Raw genomic sequence first — 19,498 nt, 5'->3', positions numbered from 1 at the left:
AAAGCCTTTCTAGTACTCTCTCTTCCTCTTTTCTGACAAGTCTAAGTGTAATTATATTGGAATATTGTTGATTCCACTCTGTGGTTTTATGCCGGGTCTACACAGAAATTAGATTGTAATGAAGTATGAAATTTAGTTAGGTTTCAAGGATTGGGCAACTAGTTATCCTTTTTTTCCCCTTCACTATGTTACCACTTCATTTTTGGAGCTTTCAAAAAAAAAAACCAGAACATTTATTTCCCATCTTTTGCTGTTTGCTCCGTTTCACAGACATCAACATGCAGTAAATACAGCATGTCTGAGTGTTTTTTCTTCCTTACTAGCCATCCGTCTCTGATCAGTCAAGCAGACATTGGCCTCCCCCCAGTGGTATGCATGTGAACAGCACAGGACACACAAAACTTAATTTTGAAAGTGTCTTCTTTAATACACAGAACTTTAAACGCAACTTGGGATTAGATAAAGGCACTTATAACTGCGGTGTAAATATAGATGGATATACTTACATATTTTCTGGCCTCATCATATCATCAGTACACACATAAAAATAGAAAACATGAACACCTGATAATTTCCACTGCATAGTGAAAGGCATGGCCACCAGTGACTCCTTCATATTGATTTAGCCTATCCTCAGGCCACACTATGGAAGGCTGTGTTTTGACACATCTAAAGACTGTTCCCTCCAAACTCCTACGTACCTTTTCTCTGTGAGAGGACCCCGTGGCCTTCAGCCTGGGGAGAGGAGAGGAATATAAAAACACCAGGTCCATGGGGCAAACATCAATCAGCCCATCTTGCAGTCCTCAGGGAAAACTGTGAGTCAGATTCACAAACAAATGCACATATACACACAGAGTTGAGAGACAGCTTGACTCAAAAGCTCCATTTTGGGACGCCTGGCTGGATCAATGGCAGTGCACGGTATGCATGCACTCCAAGTTGAAAGCTCAGAGAGTGCTTCACCCTCACCTCAAGACTGTGGTCACACAGATCCTAGACAGGGTCAAGGGAGATGGAGGAAGAGGAGGAGGCAGCAGTTGCTAATCATTCTGCAATGGCATTCTTGCGCCATTACACACTTGTACACACACTAAAACTTTCTCCTTCCTTCCCTTCCTTCTCTCCCTGTATCCTTTCCTCCTCCTTCTCCTCTTCAGGACCAGTTTGAGTTTGCACTGACAGCCGTGGCAGAGGAGGTGAATGCCATCCTGAAAGCGCTTCCTCAGTGAAGGCGTCGTACCTTCTTCTCCTCGCTCGCTGAGCACCGGTTTCCTCAGCCCACTCAAGACTGACATCTCTCTCTGCCTCTCCTTCTCCTCGTTCCATTTCTCTCTCTTCTGTCTCTGCCTCCTCTTCACCTCTATATATACTGTATACTTATGAATGTCGTGCCAGATATCTCACCTGGATCCATATTCGCAAATTTTGCCTCAGAGTACAGCTGTCGATCTGGGCTCTGTGTCGTTTGAGTGATTCAGGAGTAGGCCAGTGGGGCCTGATCTAATCTGATGGAGCAACTTAGATCAGCAGTCCTACTATGAGACTTTCTGTCAATATGATCCCTGGTGCTCTATAACTGTGATGTTGTTCCTGAACATACCGTTCTAGTGCCAATGACAAGATGTTTAAGTGATGTCAAGTGAAGATTTTTGTTCCAAAATGAACTATCTGCTATCAAAAAGTGATACCGATGCTTAGAAAATGTCTACTCACACATTTAAGACAGACCACGGTAGGACTGTAAATAATTCAAATAATAATTTCGTCTATGAATGTTAAAAAATATTGAAAAATGGTATTTACAATTTCTCAGAGGCCACAGTAATGTCTTAATTTTGTTTATTTTGTCTAAATATCAGTCTAGAATTTTAAAGGATTCAATTAATGACATATATGACAAGGAAAAACAGCAAACTGTCATATTTGAGAAGCTGGAATCCGAGAATACTTGGCATTATTGCTCGAAAAATACATTTTTTGCCAATCGACTAATCGATTAATCAACTAATCATTGCAGCTTTCAACTATAGTACTTTTGGAATAATAATATGTAAAATAAATTAAGATTTTGCCTGTAAAATTCATAATATTGTACAGAACTTACCCCCGAAATGAATTGATGTATCGGATACATATAGCATTTTGGAAATAAACTCCTCACATTTATCCTCCTCTGTGATCTGAATCAACTACTATATACTCAGCATCACGTGTACAGATGTTGAAGTGTGTGTGTATTGTTGTATTTTGGGTCCAGACATCTCACTCTTGCATTGAACCACAGATGCTCTGACTCGTAAAAAGGCTCACAGATCATGGTTATGGTCACATATCAGGTGTTTTTTATTCCTCAATTATTGATTTTACATTTTTCACCATGAATTGTTTGTTACTTGAACATCTCCGTTAATATTAAATGTGAAATTTACCAAATAAGATAGTTATCGCTTCTACTTAGAAATACTGCCATCCTATATCGATAATAACAATATGATGATATGAACTTATATTGGAATTGTTGCTAAATTTGTTTGTTCCTCCATCGCTGGTATATTGTGATATTTTGTGCACCATGACAGATTATTCCCTCAATGTATAGATGATGAATGATTTAATGAATCCCTATATAGTGCTATCTGAAATATGTACTGAGAGCCTCAATGAGAACTATATATTTTGTGTGAAAAGTAACATTAAGGTTGATAATAAATCTGAACAGACTATATTGGTCTGCTGTCTGGTGTTGGATGTTATTTCTAAATCACTCGCTCACACACAAACAGGAGGGAGAAGGCCGCTTTTACAATGAAGGCATTTGATTGAATGGTAACCTTAGTAAAGTCAAAAAGGAATGCAGCATCATGCTCCCTGAGGGTTTGCATCTGGGAGAGGCGGTTTTTTTTTTACCGATGAAATGTTTGGTTCAGCAGCTCTGTCAGTGGAGAAAGTGGCTGGGATTTGAAATGAAATCAGTCATGTATTTCAGCCACTGAGGTGTTCTCACAATATTACAGAGAGGGGGAGGCTCAGTCGCTTTAAAAGAGTCTAATTTCATCAGTACCTACTGAAGGATGTGGTGGTCAGCTTATCGGTATCCAATAATTCCTTAAAAATGTTGATAATTACATGGGTATAAGTGTGCATTTTCATTTATTTTAACGTATTAATGCTTCAAAGGAAGCAGATTTCCTCATTTCTTATGTGAACAAAGGTTAGTTTTTGCATGAAGCAATTGTGTGACAGTCAGCTTCTTAATAATATTTAAAAATATTAATACCAAAGTTTTTGTTATATTTTTGGCAAAAAAAAAAAAAAAAAGAATTCTCAACACAAGGTCCACTCTCAGCCACATCTCACAACCTTCCTCAGCAGATAGAAATACTCACTTGTGTAACTGACTGAATTTATTTTATTTCATCAGTAATATCCACTTGGTAATAATACTACTTTCTAGGGAATCTTTTGGTGTATGTCATGGAGATGTCACATTATCACGTGACATTAGTATGGAATTTCAGTCATGTGATAAAATGTTAAATAACTGTTAATGTTGTTTTTTCATTATATCATTTACTAATGCTTTATAAACCAGTTATAGGACACTACAAAATTTGGGTTGCCATGTTGAGAAAGCAACCTTTGAATGATGTTTATCTTCCTCCAGCATGACACCTGCTTTTACAAACTTGCAGTTACAAATATTAGTGAGGCATTAATAAAGGATTCAACAATAATCGGTTACACTTAACTTTAAGTTCCCCTTTGTGGCTTTTACAAGCAGTAGGCTATACAAACATTTAATAAATGCTGTAACACAGTGTAATGCAGTTGTATGCAGATACAGGGACATTTTTAAGTGTTTATTAATGTACAGTATTTGTCAGCAGTTATAACTTCTGAAGTCATATTTTATATTATTACAACAATATTTGACTTTATTGTCATTTATTATCTGTTTATACACCAGCCTCCACTTATGGGTGCCCATACTTGTTGTAGTTGATGATAAATACATTAATATACACTTATACGTGCTTACAGCTACATTATAGCATGTTATGAATGATTTATTAAACGTCAGTGTACTGTTTATAAGTGCTAAAGAGGGGTGTTGCACAATATTCTTTGAGCCAAAGAGCAGATGTGCCACTGGAGAAGGATAAACAGCAGTCAAAGGGGTTCATCAAAACTTCCCAACCCCCAATTTTTTTCCTTCAAATGGTTGATCTATAAAAGATTAATGAATGATTTATTTATTAACGCACAATTTATTAACTGCTTGTAAAGGATGCTTTATTATAACTTGGTACCAAAATAACTACTGGAATTAATCTAAAAGTATTTGTATTGGTATCAGTATCAACCATATATCAGCTGATACAGTGTGTTGGCCACAACCATGAATATTATTTGTTATAAGTAAAAATTTTAATATGGCATATCCCTAACAGAAGATGAAATAAAAACTAAATTTGGATAAATTTGACAGAAAGTATAATAATGATTCTATTACCAGAGAACAGAGAAGTTCAAACACATGAACACGTGGTATGTATAGATAATATATAATTTGCTACCTTCCTACACAGTGTGTGTTTCTTGCGTCAGTGCATATTCAACTGTGTGTGTGTGTGTGTGTGTGTGTGTGTGTGTGTGTGTGTGTGTGTGTGTGTGTGTGTGTGTGTGTGCCTGTGTGTGTGTGTGTGTGTGTGTGTACAGCCCATTGACATGTCCCTCCCTCCCCTGACAGTTCTAATAGCTGGGAATGAGGCTTCATGCACTTCCTGAGGCCTCATTTGCATATGATTCACTGACGAGCTGCCACCGCTAACCAGCAACACCAAACCAAAGCCCTATTAATATTCTCCCATTCAGGTTGTAAAGCACACAGACCTAATCAGCTTAGAAATTACTGTATGGAAACCATAATTACGCATGTTTAATTGCTTATCATCTGATGGGTACAAGTTTATTAGAAAATCTATTCATGGTAATTGCTTCCTGAGGTATCTGGTGTGCTACAATACCATGTGATATCCTGTCAGCTCCCATTTGGGAGGATTAATGTGTTCTGAAAAAGTCACAAAATTAGATACTGTGCATTGCCTCTTTGGATGGTTGGTTTAACTCAAAGTGATTTTTAATTTAGAGATTTCTAAATTGCTGCTTAAGCTCGAATAAATCTTTAGGGTTAGATCCATCAAAATCAACATATCTCACCGTTGTTAAGGCGTGCTGGCATATCACAGGGATATAACTGACTGCAAAGTAGGAAAATGCGTGTGTAATCATGATGCTACCAGAAAATACTCACAAACCTACCTGGCATTGTAGAGACTAAATTTCTACCACCAAATAGGAAAGCTGTAAAATCAGTGGAAATGCAGGAGCAACACAAAAGTGAAAAGTCACAAACACAACAAAATGAGGAAACACATCTAATAAAAGGGAGTTGTGAAGTAAAGCCATTTCAAAGACGATGAATAATTCAGTCCTGAAACAAGCAGATTAAAACACACAGAGTGCAGGTCCCTCGAAAGGGCCTTCATGCCGCCAAGAACGTCGAGTGGGCCTTTTCAGCCATGGACCTCAGTGAGTCTTACAGCTCCTGCCCACTCTTTGATGATCTCTCTATGGTTTATTGTAATCACTGTTGGCTCTCGGTCCTTCTGACACACTTGTGAATTCATGCAGTCTTGTAAGGAAATGCATCTTAAGCCCAGCCAGTAGCTCCTCTATGGAGAAGTCTTTCATTAGAGCAGTGATTCCAAACCAGGGGTACTTGTAACCCAGGCTGCAGTTATCAGGTAGAACGTGGAAAGATTATGAGAAAGCTTAAAACAGATATTTTGTTTTGATAAGAAAAATACATCAACATATTCATGCTCAGGAGTGATATACTGTAAATAAACACATAGGATTACAAATTGATTTGATGCTGGTCTTTAATTTATTTATTGTTACAATAACAGGAAAAATGCACAGGGCACACCTCAGTTTCCAAAAACCTTAAAAGAATAGTTTCACATTTTGGGAAATATGTTTGTTCTTACTGTGATTTAGATAAGAAGATTGATACCATTCTCACATCAGTCTGTCCAATATGAAGCTGGAGCCATCAGCTTGTTAGCTTAGCATTAAGGCTGAAAACAGGGGGGGAAAGCTAGCCTGCCTCTGTCCAAAGATAATAATATCCAGTTACCAGCACCTCTAAAACTCACTAATTAATATGTTATACTTTGTTTGTTTAATCTGCACAAAAACTGAAGCTAACAGCTAGCCGATAATTATCTGAGCATGGCATAAAAACTGGAAACAGAGGGAAGGTAACTAATAAGCTTTGTACTTATTAAATAAACAAGATGGATACAAAATGTTACTTAGTGAAGTTTAGAGGTGCTGGTAAGCACTTGCTTTCAGACAGAGCTTGTTTTACTACATTCGAGGGGTCCGAAAAACTGGGAGCCCACTGTACTTATGGGGTCCAACAGCTTTGTGGGGACCAAAATGCTGAATCCCCCCAAATTTAAATGGCTGGTTGAGAGTTAGGATTTGATTTTCGGGTTAGGGTAAGGATTGGGTTTAGGGATTTCGATTTGATGGCTAAGGTAAGGGTGAGGAGCAAGGGAATGCATTATGGCGATGACGGGTGTGTGTGTGTGTGTGTAAGATAAGACCCTTTTTAATATTTGACCTTTAAACCAAGAGTTGTTACTGAGAGGGCATGAAAAATCTTTAGCAAGCTAGCTGAAGAGTTGAAACAGATATCTAAAAGTAATGGATAAATGGTTGAAACGTCCAACTTTTGTTGCCAAATGGTAGAGATACAACTGCCAACTTGGCCAACCCTACTAAAAAAGAGTCCATTAAGCCATCCCATCTATCAAGGGGGTACAAGGAAGAAGTTCTTGAACCACTCTTATAGAGCTACAAAAAATGCACCGCATTAGATGTACTTCCATTGGTTCCAGCCAAAGTTTGGTCTTGCTGTGAAATGTTGATATTAGTATTTGCTCTATTGGCCTCATGGGTGAAATATCCCCGTAGGTATTGTGGATAACTCACCAAAAATAATTTTTCTTTATTAAACCATCTCCTGTTGAACTGTGGGAGAGAACTTGACTGAAGATGCAGAAAGTATGAAACTTAAGCAGCTGCTTAAGTTTCATGTCATATTCAGTTTTTGGATCCAAGTCTGAGAGTTGCTTTGCACTCAAAAAAAAGGAAAAAAAAGCACCTGCAGATCATTCAACTTTTGAAAGATAACTCACTACATGCTGACAAACTTGTTGTTTCCCCGTGGAGAGGGTTTGGGAGATCCCAGACTGTTTGCTTGTTGGAAAAACTGTCTGGGATACTTTCCAGGATTTCCCAAAGAGAAAAGCCTTGTTTTTCTTTGCTGGTGTTGTTGGGAATGAATGGAGAGCAGATTGCAGAGGCTATGTCTCTCATGTCTGTCCAAGGCCTTGATACCTTTGATCTTCTTAAGAAACAAACAAGCTTTTAAACTTGGCACTCCCGGCTAGTGTCTCTCTTCCTCTTCCTCTGTCTGTGTTCATCAAAATGCTGATCCTGAGAAAATTGATCTTGCCTGAATAGTCATGCGTACTCGTGCTTATGCAGTGATCTGAGGTTTAAAATGTGGACTCTCACCATGTTGTCACAAAAAACTTTGCTGGATGCACATTTTTAAATCTCAACATGAAAGCCAGATCAAATGTGATATGTGACTATACTACAATATGCTAAGATAAAAACTGATGTGATTTTACTACATCTTAGCGCAGTACTAGTGTATAGCTCTGGGATAAAGCTCTCCAAAAGCTGTATTTTTTTCTTATCTTTGAACAAACTACTAGGACCACAACCAAAATTGTTTTAATCAGTTATAAAAAATGTTTCAAGCTCCAATTTTGCCTCTTCAAGTCGCATCTGTTACTTGTTTCCCGATTCCCGAGTAAAATAATCCTCAAGAGCCAGCTGCACCTGCTGCTTTTCCTAAATTCAAACTTAGTTATAAAGTTAGTTACTAAGAACAGATTTACATGTTACTAAATTAAAATGGATTGCACCACACAAACTAGTCACTACGTAAAGACTAGATACTACAACATATTAAACTCAGTGACTGCAAGTTGTAACTGTTACGTATTGTTACCTAACTGAACTAGCTAATTAACTGATGACCATTAGTTTACTAATATAACCCATTTAGAGGTAATCTAGAATATCTGACCTGACACTTGATCAAAATGCTGTTTAATACTGAAGTAAACTGAGACAGCCATAAATTTCATTTCACAAAAAACCTAATATACTTAAAATTACATAACATTATGCTTATAAAATTAGACTAAATGACCAAAAACGTCAGTTAACTTACATTAGCTTAATTGCTCTCACTCGTATGAATACTGCTAACTGCTAAAACATTTTTATATATGAATACAGCAAAGTCATACATGCATTTACAAAGGATGGGCAGTTAAGTTTAATATATTATTTTGCTTCCTATAATGCTATTTTTGTAAGATATACTACAGCTCTAGATGCTAGAGTGCTCAGTTGGTCAGTTGCTTTTTTGTACATTGCTGCAGAAGTTTCCAGCCATCAGTTTACACTTTCTAAAGTTTTACTAGCTAAGACATTTCTCAAGCTGTAATGGTGCAACCCAATTTAGTAAATCCATCTGAAACCAGATAATAGTTTCTAAAAACTTGTATGTTACATATGTTGTATGTTAAGAACTCTCAAAGTCACAACCCCATCCAGGTGTAGAACCGTTTGCCCCCGATATAAAATCGGGTGTTGGATTCATGGTCCAGTCACAATAGTTGAAAAGGGCTTGGGATGTTGGCAGCTGAAGGTGAAAATTTGCAGCGGGGGCCAGCATCTGGCTGGGCAGAAAAGGAAAAGTCTTCAATCAAGAGGCAAATCTCCCCTCATTACCCCCTTGCTTCGTTCTCTCTGGTTATTAATGGGTGCACAGCAGCCACAATGACATTTTACACCATTTCATCCCTGTCCCATCGTGCTTCTGGGGATACTCTGGCATTTGGTGGCGGTGTTTTCATCATTGTCTGTGGCAGTGCTGACCAGCGCGACTTCAATCCTGCTCACTGTCACTCATCATAAGTGAGTTTATCAACACACATCTAATCACCACACTCCACAGGGACCTTAACTATTTGCATACTAAGATTACTTTCTTTTGCTCGGCTGAGAACGCGCCTCTTTTGCATAATTATTAATGATAACGAGACGGCGAACAAATGTGTCAGAGGGTATTAGCATCACGTATACAACTAGATTCTAAAGGATCCGTTTAGTGACTTGCTGAGAGGAAAGATGAGGGCAAAGGGTAGGAAAACTGAGTCTGGAGAGCAAGACTGTCAAGGGATGCACTTTTGCATGAAGGGAAGGGGTTAATTAAAGGGCCAGGGATGGAAAATATAGAGAAGTGTGGTATTTTTTGGTATTTTTTTTTTGTCTATCTCAAAGAACACAATGCCTGAAGAAAACATTAATGATAGGGAAAAAAAATCACAAAAGCAATCGAAGAACTTGAGTCGAGTAGCAGAGCAGCAGGATGCAGGATGAAGAGTCAAGCAAAAATGGAAGAGCCAAGTGAAACATATAATTACATTAAAGAAAATATTGCTCCAGTAGAAGGAAAACCCACAGTTGTGAACAACACAAGGTGTTTATATACAGCAGAGTCACTATAGCTACTCACCTCCGTATTTCTGCTTTGTACCATTATAGAACTAGGCCTACATTGTCTGTCATCTGTTGTAATTACCACTTTTTTTTACTGTGGATAAGTTTCAGCGTCTATACGAGAAGTGTTTCGTATGAATAGTTTAACTGTTTGCCACTTTATATGAAGCAGCTGCACATCTTTTTACAGGACAAGAATAAATAAGTCATGCACACCATGGTTCAACTGGGGTTTGAAATGCCATGCCCGTGTTGTCCGCTAAACAAAGGCCTGTATACCCTCTGCAGTATAATAGCATGATATTAAAAATACCCACTGCGATTGTTAAGTCAAGGCGGCATATATGAACTAGGATGGATGACCTTTTGTGAATCCTCATGAGGCTTTTTATGAGCTTCAGAAGCAAAACATACTGTAGCAAGTAGAATAATAACAGATGTGTGATAAGTCTTGAGAGTTAAATGCTTTTTTGAGCAGCAGAAAATGAAATCACAGTTTTCTGTATAATCTTTATTTGCACAGACAGCTATTAGCTTCATTTTTCTTACTCTTATTCTGCAGTTAAAATGGTTAAGTTTATCCTAAATGTGCTGAAGTTGCATTCTGTGAATTGCAGATAAAATGTCAGCAGTAGTTTGTCCACCACCTCCTTTCAGGAGGTGTAAAGCTGTACGAACTTCAAAAACCTCACCATTCAGAATAGATTAAGAGGTCAGGATGGATCGTTGCTGCTCTCCCTTCTGGCTCTCCTTCAACAAATAACTGATAATGACCTTTGACCTCTCTGTTTTTGCATGAGAATTGGCATCAGTAGCCCTCACCCCCTTCTATAGTAAACTCAGGACCATTTGAAATGCCAGTCCTCCAATTCCAAACTTGAAATTTTTTTTTTTTTTAATAATGACCCCATCCAGAGGTGGGGAGGGGGATGGGGGTCGGGGTAATGCATTTGGGAGGAGGAGGGTGGAGACGGGGTAGGCGAGCTTTGGGCTCATCTGCATCACAGATGAGGGTGCTTAGAGAAAAATCAACCATCCATGATTCATTACATGTTTCCTGCTGAGTCTCTGAGATGGCAACCGTCCTAGCAACAGGATCCTAGCAACAGCAACAACTCTCTGCCACCACGGCAGCCTATCAGAAACTTTGATGCCTGATCAAAATTTAGCCAATAAAGAGGGGAGGACATGCAGAAAGCATAATGACGTGTTTCCCCATGCTTTTGACCAGAATGGGGTGTGTTAAGGGCTCTGAACTCTGTGGATTAACAGGTCTATATCCATTATTATGCATATTTATGTGTAAATTTGATATTCATTTGCATCCTCTGAGTATTTTTTTATGAATGTAATGACTTCCTAATGGTGTTTTTGAAGCATTTTTGCTGTGTAATAAAGTACAATGTGATGTGCAATATGGTTGATGAATTTCTTTTCTGACTTACACTACCTTTATGTCAACATTTTATCTGAACTTGTATTTTCAACTACCAACATTATTTTTATTATCATTTCTGACAAATATATAAATGTATGCAATTAAAAAGTCATCCGGGTTATTCGCAAAGCATTGTGATTCTCTAAAAACGTATTTGATGTTGAAAATTAGTAGTATATAAACAGAATTTCTAGGAGACAGTGTTGGGACCCATGTATACAAATCTGACATTAAAACCTACATACTGTTAACACACACACGTCATTTTTTTGCTTGAAACTTCATGTTGGGACAACAGAATATAAAACTCACACTCTTAATATTTTAATAAACATCAAAAAGAGGAAAATAATGGGATAAAGTGGGCAAATATTGCTATTAATTGGGCTTTTTTTCCTCCATGCTTGTTTTGAGCCGCACGGTTATCATTACCATATCATCAACAAAACATGGGCACGATGTGGGCAGCTTTAGAAGCTCCATTAAATACCACAGTTGATTTGCTGCGACTAAAACTTCGAGAAGTGTTGATTTGTTTCCATGTGAATTTCTGAATCTTGAATGTATGCACAAATCTGCTATATTGTGGGTAATATGGGCATAAACCGATTCATTTACTCATGGAAACACACAAAAATCTCAACTTCTACACTGCCATTTATGGTCAATGTATATTAAGATTATGAAGAAAATATCATTAGATTTATCAATTTCTTTGCTTCGAAAACTTCATTAGATTTCTTTTTAAAATGTGTAGGACATAGTCCAAAAATGAAGCTCAAAAAAAAAAAAAAGGGTTTTTTATTTCCATTTAACCAATGATATAAATGCACATTTTGTAACAAAATTTCTCTCTTTTTCTCAAAAAGACTTTTTATACTTTGTACGTTATTGGTAAATTTTGATCAGCAGCCTATGATGATAGTGTTGATTTACAGCGTACTCCTCTCACATGTAAATGTTCCAGAAGAGTGGGATTTTTGTTGACTTCTTTCTCTGTAATCAAACATCATTATTCAAAGGGCGCTTTGACTGTCATCTGATGTCAGATAGGCCTGATCTTTGCTTCAAAAGGGTGCTGGTCAAAATGGTCTGATAATTTTCAGTGTGGTAATACATCACAGTGATGTCTGTCTCTCCACTTTGGGGTAATCTCGCCTTTTCTGCTGTGCAACCAGAAAATAAGGAAAACTACGCACAAAATGTTCAAAACCTCTATGCAGTATTGTTTTACCTGTAATTTTGGCCTGGCAGAGATGACTAAAGGGTGACACAAAAAATTAGATGAATGCCACTGAACAGTATCTATATAAACTTGGACAGTTTTCAATCTCCTCTAAAGCAACAAAATAGAATTTCCTCTTTTGTTGCCCTAAAATCTAGATATCAACCACTTAATCCCCAAACAGTTAAGATTTCCTTTTGCAACCACAAGCTTCAGGCAAACATTTTCAAAAACACAATTATCTGCCCTAACATGAAATTGGTTTCAAATCAAAGTACTGTAAACCCTTAAAGATGACTCATTTATTATACAAATAGCAACAAAGCTTCCATTTGATGCTAGCAGTTGTTTTGAAATCATGTTTGTTGTTTTGTGCCAAAGAGCTGTATTTTTGTCCAAAAACTATTAAAAACAACATTAATGAGCCGAACTGATCCACTGGGTTCCTTCATTAGGATAAACATGGACACTGTAGCTATTTTGAGTCAATCCCACATACACCTTTCTGCTGCTGTAGATACCAACTAAATTGGCAAATGAATAGTAATCTGCACCTGAAAATGTTTCAAGAAATGACTTAGCCTGTTTTAAAAATGAAACAGATTTAAGTGTTCAGCACCAAAGACAGAGTAGGTAATTCAGAAAGCACTGAGAGATGGACTCACATATTCTTGGTCTTGGTTTTCTCATGGGATTGTTGACAAAAAAATATATATAGATAATATATATAGATCATCACCAGCCTTATCCTTTAAAGAGTAAGGTCATCCGAGTTACAAAAAACATCACCTTTTTTCAATTATTAATCGAGTTATCTAGTCTCGCAGATAGTTTTGGTTTTATGAGTTTTTGAGGTATCTGTGCCTGAGATTTCTTTTTCCACCCCAGTATAATGGCGGTGAATGGTAATTTGTTCATGTTGCTCACAGGAACACTAAATTGCATTTTAAGAAAATCAGTAACAGCATTTCTTTTCTAAAAACAATGTCCATGTTACTCTGGATAATCCACAGTCTGTCTTAAATATTGGGGAGAATCTTTTCTCTACCTTTTGGACAGTAACAAGACTTTTTGTACTTTTTGTAGAATGTCAATGTTTCCCAAATGTGAATCATGTAAATCCTTGTGTTGACTGATATTTCCTCTCAGTTTTAGAGATGCACTGATTGTGACCAAAAATCTTCCATGACAACCACTGTTTAAGTGTCCTTGAGCAAGACACTGAACAGACCTTTACATAAAAGCCTGTCTGTCTTACAGGACAATAACTGAAACAAAAGCTGCCACGTGTGTGATATGTGTGTAAATTTACAGCTTGCTTCAGAGGCAAATAAAAGTGATTTACACATTATTGTCCTTACATTTCTTATGCATGTGCATGCAAGTGTGCGCTCATTGCACACAGCAGGAGTGGGCCGTTTTTGTCGTTGAAGTAAACTGTAGATTATCCCGCCATATTCTTATTTTAACCCAAGTTTTTTGGATTGAGTGCTTGGCTGAATCAGCAGACTGTTGTTTTACTTGTAAATTGTCTTCTTTGAAAGATGTCTCAGATCATTTTGTTCCGAAATAACGTCAAAAATTTGTGAAAAGTGACATGAAAGTAAAACCACACAAGCTGCATTTCAGATAAGATTTTGACTATATTTCCTTTTCAATGACTTTTCTAAAACCTTCAGCTGTAGGATTTCATTTTAAGCTGCTGCACTTCTCCTCTGCTGATAGCCTTGAGTGAAATGTGTCTGGAAATCCATCAAACAAGAGCTGATAGACACGGAACTAAAGAAGAAGAAGAGGTAGAGATGACTGGGGGGGTCACATATGAGGAAAAGACCTAACAATGTCATCACCAAACAGATGCTATCACGGAGCCCCTGGGGAAACAGGAAGGTAGATACAGTACATCCGAGACAAACTGGAGAAGAAACAGAGAAAATAATTTTTCACAAAAACAATCTGAAAGCTGAAGGAGATGCAGTGAAAGGATTATAAAAGCTATCTCTGAGTAACAATTTTATTTACTGAATTTTTATTAACTATTGGATGGATTGCCATTATATTTTGCACAGATATTCACGATCCCCAGAGGATGAATCGTAATGACTTTAATGATCGGCAGCTTTTAATGCAGTGCAACAAGATCAGAATTTTCACTTATTCAATCAATAATTTGATATCTACTCGATGGATTGGCACGAAATTTTGTGCAGACATTCATGGTCACAAGACAATGTATCCTAATGGCTTTGGTATTCCTCTAACTTTTCCTGTAACACCACTGGCAGGTTGACACTTTTAACTTTTAAATACTTTAAACACCACTGGCTAGTTTAAATCTTTGTCAGTATAATATATTTTATAAACTCATCTGTTTTTTTGTTTTCGTGCCAAATCTTAATCTGAGAAGTAACCATAGTAACTATAGCTGCCTCCGTGATGCATATGTTATCAGACTGTATCATGCTTTATATTCCCCACAATAACTGTGTTTAAATTTTTTCATTTACTTTGTGATACAGAGCGATGTGACCTACACACAAAGATTTATAAAACTGGAGTTACATCCAGGTAACACAACATTATTTCTGTCTAGTGAATGAATAAGCGACTACTGTCGTGCAATTGCTTTGTTTAGAGTCATTCATTCATACAGAGTGGCGATTGTGGAGAGGAGAAGGTTTGCTGTGTAACCACTTTGTTAGATGTCTTGCGAGCAGGTTAGACCATGGGCTACAGGCAGTAAAAGAGTAGAATATTTTCTTTTCAAATGTAGTGATGTAGGCGTGTAACGCAGCATAAAGGATAAGTTAAAACTGCTCTTAAGTACTGGACTTGAGTCAGTGTACTTAGTTACTTTCCACCAATGAGCATGTTGTCATCGTGAGCGTGTTAGCATGCCAATGGTAGCATTTAGTTCAAAGCACTGCTGTGCCGCAGTACAGCCTCCCAGAGCCCCTAGCATGGCTGCAGACTGGCAGTCTAGTTAAAAACAGATACTTTGGCTCTCTCTGTATCTCCTCTAAGCTTCGACCTATTTACAGTACACAATTCACATTCTGCTCTACACTGAGCTCCTCTGTCCTGGAATAAAGTAAAACTCAAACTGTTCAGACAGATTTCTACCCCTGTCAGAAAGCAGCCACCTGAGTCAGACAGTAACGTTACTTATTCTGTTATCACAGACAGAGTTGCTACCGGCTGTTCTTTTGCGCACTGCAGTTATGACAGGTGTCTTTTTTAACTGCCATGTGCCAAGCTGGATCTGTAGTTGTTGTGCTCATGTTCTAACTTGTACACAAACACAAAACTTCAGGCTTTTGTCTAGACTCACATAAATCCTTTCTCCGTTTCCAAGACAAAGCAGCATTAATACCTCTAATGCAACAATAAGCAGCACACGCAAATACACAAACAAAGCATGAAGAATCAACAACTGAAGAATCTGGAGATTTATTATGTTTCAGTTGGACGAGAGTCAAGGACAAGCTACTTGCACAATATACTCCAAAGAAAAAAAAACAGCCCAAAAGTATACAAATTTATGTTAAATTATGTTTCACAGTTAATCATTTGACATTTAGACCGTTTCATACTATACCCTTGTGTGGAAAGTGATTATTGTACTGTAGGTGGAGGAGTGAATCTCTCTGCTCCCTTCGTAAGTTTACTCAAAGGAAACTTGCTACTGTATTTTCTTTTTCCTAATCTTCTGACTGCACCGCTAGAAATAAATCTCTCCAATTTTGCTCCACCTAAATCCCTGTCTGACAGCAGTTCCAAAATAAAGCACGCCCAGGTGGCTTTTTGTATTTATTTCACTTTGTATGTTCTGTTTCTACTTCCTTTCAATTCCATTTGGTAACCAAATCATTCTGTAAAATTGTTTTTAAAAACAATCTTCTTGCGTCAAGCTTCTTTGACCCTAGCGTGTTTTTTCAAATTCGCTGGAAGTCTTAAGTCCTTGAGCACAACAAAAGCCCTTTGACGAGAGGATGAGTAACAAATTGTCCCTGCAGTGAGGGGCATTCAAAGCTTCTTTGACATACGAGGGATTTATGAGTATTTTCTGCACCAAACCAATTAGTTGCTGCTGCTGGGAGAAAAAAAAAAACATCTGTGAATCAGGGCTTGTTCTGATTCATGTTTATTTAATCCACGCGGGGTAGTTATAAATGCCATCATATATATTAATTTCAACAGCACTATACATTTGTTGCAGTCATGACCTCCTCTTTGAATGGCTGCAGCATTTTTTTTTTTATTATAAAAACAATAAATAGGCCATCCTTGCTGATCTGGCTGTACAATACCCACTTCTATGATTTTTGCATGGTATGAATAAAACATGTGTGATGCAATTTGTGAAACCCCAGATGACAAAGTTTCTGTTATATTCAAACAATAGCCCAACATAGCGCACAGTGCTTATATGGTGCATTTTTGTGGTTTTTTCATTGTATACACATAACAAATACTTGATCTCTTTAATCAAGTTTTGGAACACTGGTTTGAGTGCTGTTTGTTGCACATTACTCATTGTGTAGAATTTTAATTATGTATAATATAGTGTATTTATGTTACAGATTCTGTTTTAAGATTTGTTGAATACATTAGCTTTATGCAATTACATCTATTGTAACTCTTGTTTGTATGGAATTAAGTTACATTAAGGGACTGTATGGAAATCATGGGCTGAGGAGGGGGGCTCAATGCAGTATTTCCCCTTTTAAAAAAGCTAGCCCTTCCTCAGTGTTCTGAGTATTTTCTTTGGACCCTAGTTTTGACAAAGAGAAAAAAACGTAACCCCGTCTCTACAATATCTCACAGTAATACAACAGTATTGAACTGGTACAACTCATTTTGCAAAAAATAACTAAAAGCACCCAACAAATTTAAGATGGTTTACAGAAATTCAATCCTTAATATGTTAATGTAATAATAATTTCCACATAGCCAATAAATTGCACAATAGAATGAGATCCCAAATAAAGTCAAGATGGCAGCCTCTGTATGATAGTGACAAATGACATGCTTGCTGGAGAAATAAAGTTCAATTACTAAAGACCCTCTCCCGCTGTCCCCCCAAAAAATTGACTATAATATATATATAACATATAAAGATATAACACAATTTGTGTTATATGCTATTTATAGTTTCTATCTATCTATCTATCTATCTATCTATCTATCTATCTATCTATCTATCTATCTATCTGTACTTTCAGTCCTTCCCATCAGACAGGTTTTTGTCTTTCTTTCTACTCACATTCTAGTGTATTGAGTGGAGATACTTACACTGATCATCATTTCTTTCCACACGGTGATGGGTGTCAATAGGTGCTCTGTTTCATTCGGGTGAAAATGGGTGATTTTTCTTTTAAAAGGAGGCAAGCAGTGGCTGACGGGGAGCTTGATAGCGAGCTGTCGCTCTGGTCTTCGCTCCTCAGGAGGTAGAAGTCCTCAGAGTGGAAGTCAATACGTTGTCAAACAGTTGTGTAATGACTTTGGGAGGAGGAGGTCTGTAAAAAGTAAGGCAATGGAGGGAGATGGGCCACTGCCTTGACACTGTTTAATTAAACCCTTAGAGGCTACTGGCTGCATGGGAACAAGAGCCAAATGAGTTGCTGGATCATGTACATGCGTTCTGCTACATGAATAATACAAAATACTTCAGGCTGATCCAAAATAATCTGAGAATACTGCTCCTTCCAGGGCTCTGCCCATGTCTGAGGAAAATCCAGGGTGTTTTGTCCCTGCTTCTGTTCAATTACTGTTTTAGGAGAGCAGCTGGTAAGAAACACATACAGTAGGAAGAAGACACTGCAGCTCAGGTGATTTGGCAACCTAACAGAGAATAAATTATGCTGATTGAGAGTTGGAAGCAATGCTTATGTGTTTTTTGCCTTTGATTAAAGGCATTGAGTTGTGTTTAAATTTTGTCTAAAAGATGCTTTTGATGCTGTGTCAAGGGAGTAATTCAATAAAAGCTGCTCTAATCGAAATTTTTATTTTAACAAAGGAAGTGATGATGTTAAATGCGAAAGGAGTCGCTGGTATTGACAAATCCACAGAGAATTCTCAGTCAACTCTGCAGTTCCCCTCAACTCTACAGTGTTTTAGTGTCTTTCAGCTCATTGTTTTTGTTTTGCAGCCGACAACTTTACTGTTTTTTTTACTGTGTTGTTTTCAGCATCAGCGAGTAGCTGCTTTCAGCAAAAAAAAAAAAAACAAACCCTAAAACTTCTGATAAAGCCACTGTACGCAACCTGCCCAGCACCAAACATCAGACAGACACATTCAGTGACTAGCTGGTGAACATAAAGAATATTTAGTGGTTAAAGAGCAAGATATTTCACTCAGGAATTGTTGAAGATGAAAACAGAGCTAAATGAGAGTGAATATTGTAATAATATAATAAGTTATAATCATCATGTGGAAACAAAATGACTGAAAAGTTGCTCTGTGTCTCCTGGATGTGTCAATAAGCAACTATTTGCAACACTTTATATCCATATCATCTTTATAAGGTAATAGAATATGTCTATGTTGTGTTTACAGTTTGTTGCGTACGCCCCAAGAATACAGGTTTAAATGAATTTTTTTCATCATTTATGATAAAGCTAAAATATATGCCTGTGTTTAAAAACAGTCTAGGTTATTTATCGTCAGGAATCAAGGTTAGTTTTAAGCTTTTAAATGTTTTCAATCAGTTTTGTGGTCAGTACTTTGTTTTATGCCATTGTACTGAATGTTGGGATAACCAATGTCAGTCATGCCATCAGGATTAATAACTGATTCATTAAGAATGTTTTTGGAGAAAAGAAATAAAGGGAGAGTTTAAACCGTATTTTACTTTAAAGGGCACCCCCTGTTTGGTGTTTTTATCAGTCTCTAAAGAGTGTTGAGTGATTGTTGTGGATGCCCAGAGGTTTCACATAACAATTTACAGCTGTGAAAGTTATGAATGATGTGAAATTAGTTTGTTTTGATGGTATGTATTTTTGACATGATCTTTAGTTGATTTTAGGTTCATCACTTATGATTCTTTATTTATTGATCAACTGTATTTACATTAACATACTAATGGTTTTTGTCTTTTTTTGTTATTTGTC

General features: G+C 37.2%; 1 protein-coding gene across 1 annotated transcript in view; it reads left to right on the top strand.

Annotated features, from left to right (window-relative positions):
* ptprn2 (protein tyrosine phosphatase receptor type N2) overlaps positions 1-1,232 on the top strand; it is a 113,652-nt gene extending 112,420 nt beyond the window's left edge. The window contains exon 23 of the mRNA XM_040127559.1: positions 1,161-1,232. Coding sequence (XP_039983493.1) covers positions 1,161-1,232 — 72 coding nt within the window. The remainder of the gene's footprint in view (positions 1-1,160) is intronic.
* Positions 1,233-19,498: the final 18,266 nt, after the last annotated feature.

This window comes from Xiphias gladius, chromosome 5 (genome assembly GCF_016859285.1).
Source record: "Xiphias gladius isolate SHS-SW01 ecotype Sanya breed wild chromosome 5, ASM1685928v1, whole genome shotgun sequence".
In the NCBI taxonomy this organism is placed as follows: Eukaryota; Metazoa; Chordata; class Actinopteri; order Istiophoriformes; family Xiphiidae; genus Xiphias; species Xiphias gladius.
The sequence above is the reverse complement of the archived record's forward strand: the minus strand, read 5'-3'. Positions and strand labels throughout refer to the sequence as shown.